The sequence below is a fragment of the Trichechus manatus genome, unplaced genomic scaffold (assembly GCF_000243295.1).
Source record: "Trichechus manatus latirostris isolate Lorelei unplaced genomic scaffold, TriManLat1.0 scaffold00118, whole genome shotgun sequence".
In the NCBI taxonomy this organism is placed as follows: Eukaryota; Metazoa; Chordata; class Mammalia; order Sirenia; family Trichechidae; genus Trichechus; species Trichechus manatus.
In genome coordinates this window covers 3887033-3906840 of record NW_004444054.1, presented here as the reverse complement: position 1 = coordinate 3906840, position 19808 = coordinate 3887033, and the positions used below count along the sequence as shown (strand labels likewise).

The following is a 19808-nucleotide window of genomic DNA, read 5'->3' as shown; positions in this document are numbered from 1 at the left end:
CAAATAATTTGGGAAGCTAGACTATATGAAGAAGAACATGGCATCAGGATTGGAGGAAGACTCATTAACAAACCTCCAATATGCAAATAACACAACCTTGCTTGCTGAAAGCAGAGGACTTGAAGCACTTCCTGATGAAGATCAAAGACTACGGCCTTCAGTACAGATTACACCTCAACATAAAAAAAAAAAAACAAAAATTCTCACAATAGGTCCAATAAGCAACATCATGATAAAGGGAGAAAATATCAAAGTTGTTAAGGATTTCATTTTACTTGGATCCACAGTCAACGCCCACAGAAGCAGCAGTCAAGAAATGAAATGACGAATTGCATTGGGCAAATCTGCTGCAAAAAGACCTCTTTAAGGTATTCCAAAACAAAGATGTCATTTTAAGGACTAAAGGGTGCCTGAACCAAGCCACGGTATTTTCAATCACCTCATATACATGTGAAAGCTGGACAATGAATACAGAAGACCGAAGAAGAATTGATGCTTTTGAGTCATGGTGTTGGTGAAGAATATTAACTACACCATGGACTACCAGAAGAATGAACAAATCTGTCTTGGAACAAGTACAGCCCGAATGCTCCTTAGAAGAGAGGATGGCGAGACTTCATCTCATGTACTTTGGACATGTTATCAGGAAGGACCAGTCCCTGGAGAAGGACATCATGCTTGGTAAAGTAGAGGGTCAGCGAAAAAAACGAGGACCCTCAACAAGATGGACTGACACAGTGGCTGCAACAATGGGCTCTAACATAGCAACGATTGTGAGGATGGTGCAGTACCGGGGCAGTGTTTCGTTCTGTTGTACACGGGGTCACTATGAGTCCGAACTGACTTGACGGCACCTAACAACAACAAGAGATACAAAGAAAAAAGTCTCCACTCATTCCAGCACACATTATTGATAGACACAGGCAAGTAAATCAACATTGACAGGATGGTTCGATGAGTAGCATGACAGAGAGATGTAGAGGGCTGTGGGAGCAGAGAGACACACAGAGTACTATGGGAGCAGAGAGGCATGCAGAGGGCTGTGGGAGTAGAAAGAGCTTTAGAATCAGACTGGTAGGCTAGGGAAGGCTTCCCAGAGGAGGTGATATTTGAAATGAATACTGAAGAGTGAATAGGAGTTGTTGTTGTTTTTAGCTGCTGTCAAGTTAGCTCCCAACTCAGGATGACCACATACACAACAGAATGAAACGCTGCCCAGCTCTGCACCATCCTATGATCGGTTGCAGATTGAACCACTGTGATCTATAGGGTTTTCATTGGTTGATTTCTGGAAGTAGATCACCAGGTCTTTCTTCCCAGTTCTTCTTAGTCTGGAAGCTCCACTGAAACCTGTTCAGCATCATAACAATACACAAACCTCCACTGACAGACAGGCAGTGGCTGTGCATTAGATGTACTGGCAAGGAATCAAACCCAAGTTTCTCACATGGGAGGCGAGAATTCTTCCACAGAACCACCAATGATGTGAACAGGAGTCAGCAGCCAAAAATATATGTGTGCGTGTGTAGGGAGTGGGGAAGTTGGTAGAGCAGAAAGTTGTTTCAGGCAGAGGAAAGAGCAGATGTGAAAGCAAGCGGGTGAGAAACAACACGGGGCTATGACAAACCACAGATAGCTGGGCATGGATTGACTAAGGGCTGCCAATAGGGCCGTGGAAGGAGATGTGGCTAAAAAGATTGCTCTGGCGGAGGGTGAATTGTGGTGGGACAGAGAATCAGAGTCAGTCAGCTGACAGACATTAGTTAGGAGGTGACAAAGATATGAGTAGAAATCCAGATACGTGATGATGGTGGCCTGAACTAAGGCAATGGGATGATGAGAGAGGAAACAACTGATTTATAACAAGGAGGTAGAATCCATAGTACTTAACTGGGGTTGGGGGAGGTGAAAGAGGAATATAGATGCATAAGAGGGAAAAGTCTAGAGTGAAGTCAAGATTGTCTAGTTTGGGCCTTTGGGTAAACAGTCGTTCTTTTCCTCAACATACGGAGTGAGAAGGAGAAGCAAATTTAGCAAAGAAATGGTAAATGCCTGTGGAACGTTCAAGTGGAGATGTCCAGTAGCAGCAGGATATTTAGGTGTGGAGCCCAAGAAAAAGCAAGGTTCAATCCATATATCTAAATCTGGGATCCATCAGCTTAAGACAATGGTGAAAACAATGGACTGGGTGGGCTGCCTGCTGAGAGTCTCTAGGGTGGAAAGCTCAGAAGGCTGAGGACTGAACTTTGGGAAACAACATATTTAAGGCATGCACACAGGAAGAACTCAATAGAGAGACTGACATTATCTTAGCCAAGGTATTCATCTATCTGAGAGCTGGATTTTAAAAAACTGCCTTCTATTTATCGCCTTCTTTTTGGTCTCTTCTTTCTTCCATTCATTTTACATACCACAATAACGTAACTTTTCAGAGATAACCATCCTACCTTTATTACTGAGTAAACCACGTTTCGCAGCCTCTGACGTCGAAACCAAAATCTGCCGTCAAGTTTAAAAATACCTCCCTCCATTATCAGATGCTATATTATTTCCCACCTCTCAATATGCATCCTACCAAATTTCAATCAAACAGGTCTCCTTGAGGTCTTTCCTTTTTAGGATCTTGTGACGGTCTCTATGCTTACTCCTGCTGGTCCTCTCCTCTGGAATAACTGCCTCATCCTCTCCACTTATCCAAATCCTACCCATCCTTCCCAACTGCAGAAACGTCTTTGATGGTCCCAGCCCACACTGATGGCTCTCTTCTCTGATATCTCATTGCCCCTGTGTACTTGGGTCAGTATGTCTTTGTTCTCTGATGTTTATCTAATTCAAATATATTGGCCTGAGGTCCCTGAAGTTGATCACACACTCATGAAAGGAAAGGATATGTTCTTCACTTCTTCTGTGCCCATAAAGTACCTATCAGTCTTGGACAAAGAGAGCCTCAAATAGTGACTGACTGATGGCTACCACAGAGACAAGTGGGAAACACAGGCAGATGGAGGATGGCTGAGTATCTAAGTAGCTGCCATATGGCGAGATGAAATGAGACAAAAGCAGGCCAAAGAAATATAAAGGAATACATTCAAATAAGTCTCTGGCAATATTTTAGAATGCTTGATATTAAAAACTGCAGAGAAACTGACGTGATATGCAGTAATCAGGAAGTGAATGACTTTCTGACCAAATAAAGTCTGAGTTCTTTGAAAAATATTAGAACACCAACAGTTTTTAAAGAATAAATTTATTTTAAATGCAGTAACAGAATTTGAGTTGTCTACAATAAAGGATACAAGGGAATTAAAACAAACAAAAATATATTTTAAAAACATATAGAAGGAGATGGAAGCAAAAATTCTAACTTTGGGTTAAAGAGTTAATTTGCTATAACCTTAAGCCTGGCACCAAGGTACCTGCCAGTCAAAGCAAAAAAGCGAACACAAACAATCAAACAGCACGAAGGAGTCCTCACAGGGAGGGAGGACGATGTAGTGATGAGGAGCAGAGGCCTGGAAGTCGGACACATCTGGGTCCAAAACATGGATTCCCCGTGTCAGCAGCTGTATGTCCCCTGGGCAAGTAACCAATGCTGTAAGTTTTAGTGGAAATAATGGAAATACCGGTATCTCTCAAGACCGACAGTGGGAGTAAATGAAATAATGTACATAAAGTACTTAGCAAGTGACTGACATAGAGTCAGCACTTAATAGATGGCGGTGTTCTTTTTACCGATGAAAAACGTAACATGGTAATTCTTTAGGAGAGACAGGACTTAAGCTCCATTAAAGAAAAGCACGGGTGACTGTCTTTTTCACAGCAGCATCCTCAATGTCTAGCACTAGGCCTTGTATATAATAAGTACTAAGTACATACTTGTTGAAAAAGAAATGAATTAAAACGTTTTCTCAGGTCCAAATTCCAATGTAACTGTCATATATGGTGCTCATGCAAGCACACAAACACAGTGGATAATTTCTTCAGTAATGCTGTAATAGAAGAGTTCTCTATGTGGTGATTTATCCTATTGACCTGAACAAAACCTAAAGACGAACAATTAAAACACAGCCAGGTGAAGACGTTTCTGCAGGAGGTAAGCTAATGAGATTTGGGTATATAATGTCTGTATACTAGGAGAGAATTTGCCAGAAGAGAATGTTCTTTACTAGTCAGCAGGCCATTCGATGTAAAGACTTGGCAAAAACCCAGGAACTGGCATTCTGCTCTGAATTTCAGACTTATCAAGGCAGGCAAGACTTATCTTTGAAAGTCGAGGAGCCTGGCAAGCAGTGTGTACAAAAAAACAAAAAAGAGGTAATGCAACAATTTTCACATTGTATGGCTCACCAAAATCTGCTACAAAAGACCTCTTTACAAGTGTTAAAAAGCAAAGATGTCACCTTAAGGACTAAGGTGCGCCTGACCTAAGCCATGGTGTTTTCAATTGCCTCGTATGCATGCGAAAGCTGGACAGTGAATAAGGAAGAGCAAAGAATAATTGACTCCTTTGAATTATGGTGTTGGTGAAGAATACTGAATATACCATGGACTGCCAAAAGAACGAACAAATCTGTCTTGGAGGAAGCACAGCCAGAATGCTCCTTAGAGGCAAGGATGGCGAGACTTCATCTCATATACTTTGGACACGTTATCAGGAGGGACCAGTTCCTGGAGAAGGACATCCTGCTTGGTGGAGGGCCAGCGAAAGAGAGGAAGACCCTCTGTGAGATGGATTGACAACAGTAGCTACAACAATGGGCTCAAGCATAACAATGACTGTGAGGATGGCGCAGAACCCGGCAGTGTTTCGTTCTATTGTACATAGTGTCTGAACTGGCTGAGTCTGAACTGACTTGACAGTACCTAACAACAATAACAACAATGGCTGGAATGAATGTACACTCCAGGAGGGCAGGGATTTTTGTCTGTTTTATTCACTGGTACTTGGACTATGCAACCTGGAAGATCTGGTATTAAAGGTATCTGCAGTGGGAAAGACACTATGTGGAGTTTATGGCAAGCCACAATGGGAGAAACACAACACAGATCCCTAGGGTACTGAAGCAAGACCACACCCTATACACAGAGAATTATACCCTTACAAAAAACGGCTCCTGGACCCTGGTAGACACGAGTGCTTGATTACGGGGGCATAAAATGAGCATGTGGTCAGAACTGTGAGAACTACCAAAGTATAAGATCAGGTGGGCCCAACAGAAATCTATCAGAAAATGGAAGTGGTGTTATTTAGGATCAGCATGAGCAGGACCAAAGAGCACAAGGAAGTTGCAGTAGCAGGTATCCCAGACACCATGTCATCCACCACTGTTGTATCAAAACCTTTTCCCCACGAGGTGGGGCCAAAATGGTGAAGTAGTCAGATGTTTCCTGTGGTCCCTCTTACAACAAATATCTAAAAAAACAAGTGAATTGATTATATATGACAATCTAGGAGCCCTGAACATCAAAGGCAAAGTTGAGGACTGAGTGGCAGGGGGAGGGACAGACGGTTCAGAAGCAGTGAGGAGTTGCCAGACCTGACCCCACGGGAGCCGGCACCCTTCAGGCTGGATGGGGTGACGCATGTGGTGAGGCAAGCAGTGGCGCTCAGGAGGTGTTGTCCACATTGGGAGAGACTGAGCGGTGGAGAGTCTACTAATGCCTCCAGAACGAGCGGTCAATCAGCAAAAGATAAGTACATGTGTCTGACCTACTGGGCGGATCAAAAAACATCCCCTTTGGGGAAAACTGCCCTCCCATTTACCTGCCCCCTCCCTGCTCTGCACTGGGTCCTAGGCCAGCTTCAGCGACTGCCAAGTCCCCTGGGCCGGAAGTGGGACATGTCATGTGTCCTGAGCCATTCTCCCGGCCTTGGAGAGGGAACACATTAACAAACAGGAAAAAATAATCTGACAGCTAACTTAAGAAGGGAACTCAGGATAGGCGCAGCTCCTTTGCCTAAGCACAAGCATAAGGGGCCCACAGACTTTGAATGCCTTTCACCCCTGCATAGACCTGTGTGGGCCCATTTCAACAGCATAGGCCCTCATTACCACAGTACAACAGGGTACGTACCTGAAGCCTAACTTCAACTGTATCAGCTATAAGGTGAAATGGCAGGTTTGTGACATTTGACACTGCTCTGCCCATCAAGCAGGGTCCTCACCTACCTACATAAAGGCCTGAGGACTGGTCGCTCCACCTACGCCACCTAGCCACCCGTGACAGGGGTCCAAGAATAAAGCGGTGCCTCTCAGTCCTTAGAGCCAACAGCATTGGGTGCCCACAGTCTGGCTGCAAAACCTACTCACCTATGTGCTTTAGGGAACAGGGACATGCTTTCCTCCCAGACACTCAGGGGCAGCCATCAGCCCCCTGCCTTGCTCAGCGCATAACCCCTACTGCAGCTAGATACCTGTGCTGACACCAATCACCCCTGCCTGTCTATGACTATAGGTGAGAGCCTGCACCACACACTTGGTGACAGACTACCTGGACACCTGAGCTGAATCCATACAAGAAAAGTAAACAGACTCCTGGGCTCACATACCTAGTAACATATCTAATCACCTGGAGACAGGACGCTAGAGCTTCAAAGGCGCCAATAATCAAACTAGCTCACACAAGTAGCCTATTTGGGCATATCAGAACAAAACAAAACAAGAAGCTAGGACACAGTAAGCAAACATAAAACAAATAAATATAATAACTTACTGATGGCTCGGAGACAACAGTCAATATCAAATCACATAAAGACACAGACTATGATGGCTTCAACAACCTCCCAAAATAAAGAAATCAAGAAATTTCCAAATAAAGAGAATTTCTTGGAATTATGGGAGACAGAATACAAGATTAATATACAGAACTCTTCAAGAGATCAGGAAGGAGATCAGGCAAAATGCAGAACTAGTCAAGTAACAGAGAGACAAAACAATAGAGGAACTTAAGAAGATTAGAGAAGAGCATGATGACAAATTTAACAGGCTTCAAGAATCCACAGAGAGACAACAAACAGAAATCCAGAGGACTAACAATAAAATTTCAGAATTAGACAACTCAATAGAAAGTCATAGGAGCAGAACTGAGGCAATGGAAGTCAGAATTAGTGAGACTGAAGGTAAAGCACTTGACACCAACTTATTTGAGGAAAATTCAGATAAAAGAATTTTAAAAAATGAAGAAACAGTAAGAATTATGTGGGACTCTATCAAGAGGAATAACCTATGAGTGATTGGAGTACCAGAACAGGGGGGATAATAGAAAACACAGAGAGAATTGTTGAAGACTTTTTGGCAGAAAACTTCCCTGATATCGTGAAAGACGAGAAGATATCTATCCAAGACACTCATCGAACCCCACATAAGGTAGATCTCAAAAGAGTCACAAATAGATAATACAATCAAATTTGCCAAAACCAAAGATAAAGACAGAATTTTAAGAGCAGATAGGGATAAACGAAAAGCCATCTACAAAGGAGAGTCAATGAGACTAAGCTCGGACTACTCAGCAGAAACCATGCAGGCAAGAAGGCAATGGGATGACATATATAAAGCCTTGAAGGAAAAAGACTGCCAGCCAAGAATTATATATGCAGCAAAACTGTCTCTCATATATGATGGTGAAATTAGGGCATTTCCAGATAAACAGATGTTTAGGGAATTTGTGAAAACAAACCAAAATTACAAGAAATACTAAAGGGAGTACTCAGGTTAGAAAATCTATAAAATCAGATAACAACCCAAGATAGGGAAGTCACAAAAATCAATCAAAGCTAAAACACTGAAAATAGGGAACAAAGACGTCAATATGTAAAAGATGACAACATTAAAACAAAAAAGAAGGACTAAAAAATGTAGTCATAGATCTTTCATATGGAGAGGAGGACAAGGCAATATAAAGAAATAAAAGACTGGCTTAAACTTAGAAAAACAAAGGTAAATATTAAACTCACCACAAAGGAAACTAACAACCCTACACATCAAAATAAAAAAAAAAAAAGAAAAACATAAAGATTCAGCAAATACAAAATTAAAATGATGAAAAGAAAATACATAAAGAAAAACAACTCAGCACAGAAAATTAAGTGGAACAAAGACATCAAAATGACAACACTAAACTCATATCTATCAATAATTACGCTGAATATAAACAGACTAAATGCACCAATAAAGAAACAGAGAGTGGCAGAATGGATTAAAAACCACAATCTGTCTATATGCGGCCTACAAGAGACACACCTTAGACTTAAAGAAACAAACCAAAACTCAAAGGATGGAAAAAAACATATCAAGCAAACAACACTCAAAAAAGAGCAGGAGTGGCAATATTAATCTCTGACAAAATAGACTTTAAAGTAAAACCCACCACATAGGATAAGGAAGGACACTATATAATGATTAAAGGGTCAAGACACCAGGAGGATATAACCATAATAAATATTTATGCACCCAACGACAGGGCTCCAAAATATATAAAACAAACTCTAACAGCATTGAAAAGAGAGATAGACAGCTTCACAATAATAGCAGGAGACTTCAACACACCACTTTTGGTGAAGGACAGAACATCCAGAAAGAAGCTCAATAAAGACACTGAAGATCTACATGCCACTATCAACCAACTTGATCTCATAGACATATACTCAACACTCCATCCAACAGCAGCCAAATATACTACCTTTTCCAAGGCACATGGAACATTCTCCAGAATAGACCACATATTAGGCCATAAAGCAAGCCTTAACAGAATCCAAAGCATCGAAATATTACAAAGCATCTTCTCTGATCATAAAGCCATAAAAGTAGAAATCAGTAACAGAAAAAGCAAGGAAAAAATCAAACACATGGACACTGAACAACACCTTGCTCAAAAACTATTGGGTTATAGAAGAAATTAAGGATGGAATAAAGAAACTCACAGAATCAAATGAGAATGAAAACACATCCTACCAGAACCTTCAGGACACAGCAAAAGCAGTGCTCAGAGGTCAATTTATAGCAATAAATGCACACATCCAAAAAGAAGAAAGGGTCAAAATCAAAACATTAACCCTACAACTGGAACAAGTAGAAAGAGAGCAGCAAAGAAGCCCTCGGGTGCCAGAAGAAAGGAAATAATAATTAGAGCAGAATTAAATGAAATAGAGAATAGAAAAACAATTGAAAGAGTTAACAAGACCAAAAGGTAGTTCTTTGCAAAGATCAACAAAATCAATAAACCACTGGCCAAACTGACAAAAGAAAAACAGGAGAGGAAGTAAAGGGCCCGAGTAAGAAATGAGATGGGTGATATCACAACAGACCCAACTGAAATTAAAAACCTTTTTCCCCAGCTCACATCTATAATCAAGTGGAGGCAGGTCCCTTAAGACCAAATGACAGAGGAGGAAAACAGTCAAATTTGGTTCACGGATGGGTTGGTACAACAGTGAAAGCTGAAGATGGACTGTGGCTGCACTACAGTTTGACTCAAATGGAAACCTTGAAAGATAATGATGAGGGGAAATCCTCCCAAAGGGCAGAGCTTGGGCGGTACACTTGGTCATCCACTTTGTGTGGAAAGAGAAGTGGCCTGAGGTAATAATATATATGAACTCATGAGCCATGGCAAATGACTCTGTTGGTTGGTCAGGGGACTGAAAGGTAAGGACAAGGAGTCACGAGGAAGTGACCCTATAGGACAGAGTAGAACTGCCCCATAGAGTTTCCAAGGAGCGCCTGGTGGATCTGAACTGCTGACCCTTTGGTTAGCAGCCATAGCACTTAACCACTACACAACCAGGGTTTCCAGGAGGCATGTAGATATAGCTAAAAGAATGGGCATGAAGTGTGAAGGTCTTTGTCTTGCAGGTTAACATCTATCATGGGCATCCACCACAAAAAAGGCACTAAACAAGAGGTAGATAGAATGACTCAGTTGATTGACATCAGCTAACCTCTATCATCAATCACCCCAGTGCTGGTACAATGAGCACGTGAACAGACTACCATGGTGACAGGGATGGGAGCTATGCATGGGTCCCACTCACTAGGCTAATCTAGTTTTGGCTACTGCAGAATATCCTTTCTGCCAGCAACAGAGACCAATGCTGAGCCCCGATACAACCAGGAGAACAGTCATTTAGCAACAAGTAGACTGTACTGGGCCCTTTCCACTGTGGAAGGGGCAGCAATCCATCTTAACTGGATTTGACACTTATTCCAGTTATAGGTCTGCCTTTTCTGTCAGCCAGTACCACTATCTGAGGCCTTATGGAGAGCCTGATCCACTGACAGCATTCTGCATAACATCACATCAGACCAAAAGGCCTACTTTACAGCGAAGTGGGTGCACAGTGGCATGTTTATGGGATACACTGAGCTTTTCACATACCATATGATCCAGAAGCTGCTGGCTTGGGATATCAATGAAACAGCCTGTTGAAGGTGCAAGTGAAACACCAGGAGATGATACACTGTGAGGATGGTGATGTAACCTCCAGGATGCAGTGTAAACCCTAAATCAACATCATTATATGGGTGCTGTGTCCCCAGTAGGTAGAACACATGGGCCTTGGAAATAAGGGAGAAGTGACTCTGATTACCATCACTCTCAGTGACCAACATGGGGAATCCATGCTTCCTGTCTCTGCCTCTGTAGGTTCTACGAGGTTAGAAATCTTGGCTCACAGAAGGGGTACACTTCCACCAGGGGACATACATTCTAAGCTACGGCTGTTACCCAGGTACTGGGCTCCTTGTGCCAAAAGACCAGCAAGCAAGGAAAGGAGTCATCAGCCTAGCAGGAGTAATTAACCCTGATCATCAGGAAAAAATAGGGCCACAGTCACAAAAAAGGGGACAGGGAAGAATATGTATGACACCTAGGGAATCTACTTGGGCGTCTCTTGGTACTCGCTTGCCAAATTATTATGGGTAAACGGACAAGTGCAGCAGCCACAGCCTGAGGAGAGCAGGGTGACCAGGGACTGAGAAGTCACAGGGATGAAGAAGTGCGTGTCACGTCAAGTAAGCCTTCTAGTCAAGGGTGAGGGGAATCTAGAATGGACAGTAGAAGAAGAAGATTATTATTGGTATGGCCTTGAGATCAGCTTCAATAGAAGGGGATGTAGTTCGTTCGGCTAACCCTCTTCTTGAAAGTTTCTCTCAGGAAAACAGGCCCACTGGAATCCTGGAGGAGCTGCTCCAAGAACTTATTTAAAGCAGATCCAAGCAGCAGAAGGAGTGGACTGTAGTGGATGCTGTGGTGTACTGCCCAGTCCCCGCACATCCTTCAGAATTGAAGCACTCTGTTCCACGCGCTGGGAGTACTGACATCTGATCATTCTAAACTGAGATTCTCTCTGTGGATGGCTTGGATCTGAAGAGAACCAATCTACCCAAGATCATGCCTCCTTCCTGGGGGTAATCTAATGACTGGCTGGTGGAGGTTTAAAGTTTCAGCCCTCTCACCCCAATCTGAGACAACTACGAAGAGCCATCCCAGCTCCACAGCTCTCCATAAGATTACTGAGGCCTTTGCTGAAACTGCAGTTTAACTTCTGCTGCCCAGCCTTGCTTCCTTCACCATCCCTACCTCACAGGTATTGATCTTGAGAGCTTTCTCCAATAAACTTCCTGTACACTAATCTGCAACTCAGTGTGTGCTTCCTGGGGAAATCAACCTGAGAAATACACCTTCTACAGTTTGCTCACAGGAGCCCTGGTGGCACAGTGGTTAAGTGCTTGGTTGCTAACTGAAAGGTTGGCGGTCTGAACTCACCAGCCGCTTTGTGGGAGAAAACATGGGGCAGTTTGCTTCTATAAAGATTTACAGCCTTGGAAACCTTATGGGGGCAATTCTACTCTGTACTATAGGGTCACTGTAAGTCAGAATCCACTTGATGGCAACAGGGTTTTTTTTTTTTTTTTAAATGGTTTCTCCATTAGCACAAGATGCATAGCTATATAATGGAGATCTCCTCCCAGGTATCCCAAAAGTACCTCAGATAATATACTTCCCACAAATTTATTCTTCTGATATTGGTGAAATGGTACCATCATCCATCTATCCCATTATCTAAGCCAGAAACCTCAGAATCATCCACTATACTTCTTTCTCTCCCTCATAAACTCTGTCCATTCTCCCTGGAAAATATTTATACTCACCACTACTCCTTCAGCTTTGTGGATACTGATTATTCTGAGTTCTTGTACCTTTCATTCTGTCCCTCTGTTTCCCCTGGAGGATCTACCTCCTCTTCCTGCTAAATACAAGGCTTAGTCCGAGGCCTACATTCATCTTGGGTGTAGTGTTTCCTTACAGATCTCATCTAGTACCCTGCTTTCTGCTCTCATCTCTACAAAGCTGACTCCATGATCTACACCTTCAGCTTGGATCTCTCTAGGAGGAATCTGTCCTCCATCTTTAACTACATGATGGGTAGATGGGTATTTTTATCATATATTCTAGAGTCACTTCAAATTAAAATGTATTTGTAGAAACAAACTTTACTTCTCTCTTTCCCTTGCAGACTCAGCTCATCGAGAAGGGGCCTCCTTCCTCCCACCCCAGATATAAACTCTGGGACCTGCAGCTCCAATGGGACTCTAAACCTGATTTCACTTCTCCAGGCCCTTGTAAGGCCCTGCAGACCTGCCTCCCACCTCAGCTGCAGGCAGGAGACAGGGAGACACCAAGAGGGAATAGTACCCTCTCTTAGTACCCTCTTCCCAGAGGGTGAAGAAGATGGAGACAAGCAGTGAAGAGCTCAGTGTGCTGGACTATAGAAGGGTCAAAGAAAGATTGGACCTGAGGTTCTAGACTGATGTAGAGTAATAGTGACCTCCCTTCTCTGGCCTCCCTTGAAAGACCAGTATCAGGTTGTTTGGGTACAGCACTATTTGTAAATAAATTCTCAATAGATGATAAGGTTAAGAAAACATGGCATTTATTTGATTTACTCATTGTACACTGTTCCCTTGAAAATGTTTTCACCTTCATATTCTCTCCATTTCAACCAAGGAAAATCAAGAAGTTTTACATTTGCTCTTCACTCCAGAGTACATGATAAGCATTTCACAGGAAGACACTGTGGCTTTTACAAGATTATGAAAACAGATAAATACCATACTTTGTAAACTAGGTTGGTGTTTCTCTAAGAAATAATGCTTACCTAATATAACTGGAACAAGAATGTCCAGTTTGATCAATCTTTCAGCTACACTTTATTTCTTTACCTTTTAAAAAAACAAGAGTATCCACTACCAGAGACCTACATTCTGTTTGGAAAACTGCCAAAATCTACATTGCCGTGCATAGGACTAAAACGTAATCTCCACCACAGATACAATCACAGAGGCAAAGTTTACTTAGATCACTGAGTATTTTTAAAAATGTAATGATTATTATTATTTTTTACCTGCCGCTGCCTTTGTCGCCTTGCGTGAGCAAACTGAGAGAGCGTCAGCTGGCGGTCAAGCAGCTCCATTCTTTGTTGTCTCTGGATGTCTACTGTGGCTCCCATTCCGATTCTGGCTTCGCTGGTGGGTTCTGAAGATGAGAAAATGGGCTCAAGGGTCCAAGAAAATAACTTGGCCATCCAGCTAGGAATGCAGAGCACCTGATGAATTTTTAACACCCTGCTGTTGTAGCACATACCGGAAATCTAAAAGAAAAAAGTCCAATTAGATTATTTAAGTGTGATAAAATTTTAAAGGACATATTTAACATAGAAATCAATAACAATAAAACCCAGTTCTGGGTATTACTACTATACTTCAGATGACATTTCTCTTAGTTTTAGCAGTGTCAGGTGATAACTAAAAGACTCTATTAAACTGTAGAATACTAAGGGACAAATCAATAAAAAGTTTAATTTACTCAATATAACAAAATTATTTTATTAAATTAGAAGGGATAGCAAAATGCTAACCATTTATCACTCAAAGGATTTGTAAAACATTTAAAAAAAAAAAACAACAACCAAAAAAGCCATAAAAACAAATCTGATAATAGAAACACTTTCACACTGTACTGACTCTGTGGTTACTCTTTTTGGCAGATGGCCACCAAGGAGAGATACAAACAGAAAGCGACTTTGATGTTCAATGGTCTGACCCAGTCACATAACAAATTTATCGAAAAATAAAGACAACCTAGAATCTTTGCTTTTTAAATGCACTGTTTTAATCAACTTTTCAAGTATTAATTTTTTTTTTAGATTTTTAATTCCTCAACTATATTAGTTAGCAATTTAACAATTCAATTTACAATTTAACTCAATTTTATTTTTCATCTTCAAGGTCATTTATACGTTAAGAGAAGTCTAAAGACTCCCTGTGGTTTTCTACATAAAAACGACTACAGCTGCTCCTTTGGTAAAACTTGTGTATCTTTAATTTTATGACTTTAACTTCCAGAATAATAGAAGTTATTCATACCAAATTAGAGCATATTTGACAATTTCCTGCTTAATGTGAGAAAAGTACACTTAAACGTTTTATTGATAAAATTTAAATTAATTAGTTCATTTGGCAAGAATTTACTGCTATATACCAGGCACTTCTAGGCACTCAGAATACAGCAGAAGACAAGACAAACAAGGTCCCACTCTTGTAGAGGTAACAGTGGTCAATATGGAGACAAGACAGTAAACAAGTAGCACATAAAGGAATTTCTGACAAATCTATAACAGAAATAAAAGAGCGTGACTTCAAGCAGGGATCTTCTCTGTACTGGGTGGTTAAGGAAGTCCTCTAAGGAAGACACTTGAGCAAAGATCTTAAGGATGATGGGATGTCAAGATTTGAAGAATCAGGGGAAGAACAGTTCAGGCAGAGAAAACAGCAAACACAATGTAGGCATAAGCTTGGGAGTAGTTGTTAGAAATTCTAAGCAAATATCAAGTGGGTGGTTGGATATTCAAATCTGGAGCTCAGGGGAAAAGTTAGGTATAGAGAGAGATTTGGAAGTCACTGGCATACTAGGTAGCACTTAAAGCAATAGGACTAGATGTGGTAATATTAGGGTGGGGGATGTGTAACAGAGAGAAAAGAGGGTTTAGGATTGAACCCAGGAGTATGTCAATATTTTGTGGGTGGACAGAGTAGGAGAAGTCAGTAAAGAAGTCAAAGAAGGACCTACCAGTGAACAAGAGGAAAACTAGGAGAGAACGATATCACTGAAGCTAAGCCAAGGGAGTGTTTTAAGATATGAACGGTCATCTACGTCTAATGCAGCCAGGAGTTCAAGTACAATAAAAGAGAGAGGAATGACCATTATATTGTGCCTTTGAAGATCTTTCAAGAACAGTTTCAAGGCAGTGACAGAAGCAGAAGACAGACTGGAGTAGGCTGAGAAGTCAATGGGAGAGGACTTCTGGTGTCAAATAATATCCATGCCCCTTCTATCAAAAATAGCACAAAACAACAAAGAAAAGGAAAACAGAAACAAAGTCCCTCTTTAGTGAAGCTAGAAAGCATCTGTCATCCTGAACCACAAAAACAAACATGGAAAACATACTGAATTATAAATCATTTAGCATATGGGAAGGATAAATCCAGATGCCCATGGAGGGACCCAGGCATCAGGGGTTAGAGACAGCAGGTATTGTGAAGGCAGGAGTTAAGTGGAGGATTACTTAAGTCTGTATAAGTGGCACCCCTAGTTCCCACTCAACACAGTTATGTATGTACCTTCCCTCTCTTGCAGTGAGAAGGCAAAGGCTCTGGAGGGCATAAACCAGAGGCTTTGAAGTGAGGTAGAGCAGGCTTTAGACATAAGGCATGGGACTCTAAACAGGTGGATTACATACAGAACAATGAGGCCCTCAACGTATGTTTTGTAGACGTTCCGGAAGATGACAGAGGGAATATGGGGGTAGGGGAGGGGAGACTATATATAAAGACATTACAGCCGAGAGTTTTCCAGAATTAGTAAAGGATATAAATCTGAAGATTGAAAATGCAAGAGTCCCAAGAAGGATAACAAAATGAAATTCACACCTAGATCCACTATAGTGAAACAAAGAAAGAAATTCTTAAAAGCAGGCAGAGATAAAATACAGATTGCCTAGAAAGGAAAACAGTTAATTGCCAGCAGAGAACAGCAAGAAAAAGTATAAGATAGCTAGCAATAAATCTAACTAAAAATATATAAAACCTTTATAGAGAAAACTAGAAAACTATCATATGGACATTAAAAAAATCCTATTCACAGAGAAAGATAACACATTAAGGAATGAGAAGATACAAAATTGTTAACACGTCAATTCTTAATAAATTAATAATAAGTTCAATACAATTCCAAATAAAATCTTCACAGAGTTTTTGTTGGAACTTAAATACAGGATCCTGAAATTCATACGGAATATTTAAGGTCTGAATTTTAAAAACATAATGTTGAGAGAAAGAAGCATACGTTATGATTCCAATTATGAAAATGGATATTGCTAAACTATATGCCAAGTGGTAAACTATACAGCAAAGCACTGTCTACCATCAGTGCCAGGGTGCTCGGGGACTCGGGATAGTAGTGCTGTCTTGACCTGGGTGGTGGTTAAAGTTATTCACTTTATCCTGATTTGCACAGATTCATACCATTTATATAGTATGCACATTTTTTTATGTGTTATATATCACAATAAAAAAAAGGTAAAAGAACAAAAGCAAAGAAGTTTCCTGGAAACATCCAAACACTTGGAGGGATAGAGTACCTGGGGCTAGGGCCTGGGGACCATAGTTTTGGAGGACATCTAGATCAACTGGTATAACACAGTTTATTAAGAAAATGTTTTAAGAGGTGGGCCAAGACGGTGGAGTAGTCAGACGCTTCCTGTGATCCCTCTTACAACAAAGACCCAAAAAAAACAAGTGAATCAACTGTATATGACAATCTAGGAGCCCTGAATCAAAGGCAAAGTTGCAGAATCAGACTGAGTGGCAGGGGGAGGAAGAGACGGTTTGGAAGCAGCGAGGAGTTGCCAGACCTGACCCTGCGGGAGCCAGCACTCTTCTGGCTGGATAGGGTGGTGCGTGCGGTGAGGCAAGCAGTGGCACGTGGGAGGTGTCTTCCACATTGGGAGAGACTAAGCGGTAGAAAGTCTACTCGGGTCTCCAGCACCAGTGAAAAGCGGCACTCAATCAGCAAAAGATAAGTATATGCATCTGACCTACGGCATGGATCAAAAAATACCCCCTTTGAGAAAAACCTCTCTCCCATTTACCTGCTCCTTCCCCGCTCTGCACTAGCTCCCAGGCAAGCTTCAGCCACTGCCCAGTCTCCTGGGCTGGAAGTGGGACCCATCACATACCCTGAGCCATTCTCCCTGCCTTGGAGAGGGAACAAATTAACAAACAGGAAAAAATAATCTGCTGGCTCCCCTAAGCCGGGAACTCAGGGTAGGCACAGCTCCTTTGCCTAGGCACAGGCATAAGGGGTCCACGGACGCTGAACTCCTCTCTCCCCTGCATAGAACTGTATGGGCCCGTTTCAATGGCGTAGACCCTCATCACCACACTACAAGGTATATACCTGAAGCCTAACTTCAGCTATATGGTGAAATGGAAGGTTCGTGACATTTGACACTGCTCTGCCCATTAAGCAGGGTTCTCACCTACCCACATCAGGGGCCTGAGGGCTGGTGGCTCCACCCACGCCACCTAGCCACCTGCAACAGGGGTCCAAGAATAAAAGGTGTCTCCTAGTCCTTATAGCCAAGAACATTGAGTACTCATAGTCCGACTGCAAAACCCACCACCTATGCGCTATAGGGAATAGGGACATGCTTTCCTCCCAGACACTCAGGGGCAGCCGTCAGCCCCCGGCCTTGCTCAGTATGTGACCCTCTACTGCAGCCAGATACCTGTGCCGACACCAATCACCCCTGCCTGTCTATGACTATAGGTGAGAGCCTGCACCACACACTTGGTGACAGACTACCTGGACACCTGAGCTGAATCCATACAAGAAAAGTAAACAGACTCCTGGGCTCACATACCTAGTAACAGATCTAACCACCTGGTGACAGGACGTTAGAGCTTCAAAGGCGTCAATAATCAAACTAGCTCACATGAGCAGTCTATTTGGGTATACCAAAACAAAACAAGAAGCTAGGACACAGTAAGCAAACACAAAATAAATAAATATAACAACTTACTGATGGCTCAGAGACAACAGTCAACATCAAATCACATAAAGAGGCAGACCATGAGGGCTTCAGTAAGCTCCCAAGACAAAGAATCAAGAAATTTTCCAGAGAAAGAGAATTTCTTGGAATTACCAGAGGTAGAATACAAAAAATTAATATTAATACACAGAACTCTTCAAGAGATCAGGAAGGAGATCAGGCAAAATGCAGAACTAGTCAAGGAACAGCCAGAAAAAACAATAGAGGAACTTAAGAAGATTAGAAAAGAGCATAATGACAAATTTAACAGGCTTCAAGAATCCACAGAGAGACAACAAACAGAAATCCAGAGGATTAACAATAAAATTTCAGAATTAGACAACTCAATAGAAAGTCAAAGGAGCAGAATTGAGGCAATGAAAGTCAGAATTAGTGAGGCCAAAGATAAAGCACTTGACATCAACTTATTTGAGGAAAATTCAGATAAAAGAATTTTAAAAAATGAAGAAACACTAAGAATTATGTGGGACTCTATCAAGAGGAATAACCTATGAGTGACTGGAGTACCAGAACAGGGGGGATAACAGAAGATAGAGAGAACTGTTGAAGACTTGTTGGCAGAAAACTTCCTGATATCGTGGAAGATGAGAAGATACCTATCCAAGATGCTCACTGAACCCCACATAAGGTAGATCTCAAAAGAAAATCACCAATACATATTATAATCAAATTTACCAAAACCAAAGATAAAGAGAGAATTTTAAGAGCAGCTAGGGATAAATGAAAAGTCATCTACAAGAAGAATCAATAAGACTAAGCTCAGACTACTCAGCAGAAACCATGTAGGCAAGAAGGCAATGGGATGACATATATAAAGCCTTGAAGGAAAAAAAATTGCCAGCCAAGAATTACATATCCAGCAAAACTGTCTCTCACATATGATGAAATACTAAAGGGATTCCTCGGGTTAGAAAATCAGTAACATCAGATAACCACCCAACACTAGAACACAGGACAGAGCAATCAGTTATCAACCCAGATGAGGAAGTCACAGAAATAAATCAAAGCTAAAACACTGAAAATAGGAAAACAGAGATGTCCGTATGTAAAAGATGACAACATTAAAACAGAAAAGGGGGACTAAAAAATACAGTCATAGGTCTTTCATATGGAGAGGAAGTCAAGGCAATATAAAGAAATAAAAGACTGGTTTAAACTTAGAAAAATAGGGGTAAATATTAAGGGAACCACTAATGAAACTAACAACCCTACACATCAAAACAGAAGAAAAACAAAAAGAGTCAGCAAATACAAAATCAACAACAATGAAAATGATGGAAAAAAATACATAAAGAAAAATGACTCAGCACAGAAAATTAAGTGGAACAAAGAAATTGTCAACAATACACAAAGAAAGACATCAAAACGACAGTACTAACCTCATACGTATCAATAACTACACTGAATGTAAATGGATTAAATGTACCAATAAAGCGACAGAGACTGGCAGAATGGATTAAAAAAACACGATCTGTCTACATGCTGCCTACAAGAGACACACCTTAGACTTAAAGACACAAACTAAAACTCAAAGGATAGAAAAAATTTATCAAGCAAACAACACTCAAAAAAGAGCAGGAGTGGCAATATTAATCTCTGACAAAATAGACTTTAAAGTAAAATCCACCACAAAGGATAA

The 19808-nt window shown here is 41.4% G+C and overlaps 1 protein-coding gene across 3 annotated transcripts in view; it reads right to left on the bottom strand.

Annotated features, from left to right (window-relative positions):
* UBAC2 (UBA domain containing 2) overlaps positions 1-19808 on the bottom strand; it is a 239994-nt gene that overhangs the window by 55166 nt on the left and 165020 nt on the right. For all 3 annotated transcript variants that reach the window (XM_004384158.2, XM_023738519.1, XM_023738520.1), the window contains one exon: positions 13403-13648. In XM_004384158.2, the coding sequence (XP_004384215.1) occupies positions 13403-13648 (246 nt within the window). The remainder of the gene's footprint in view (positions 1-13402; positions 13649-19808) is intronic.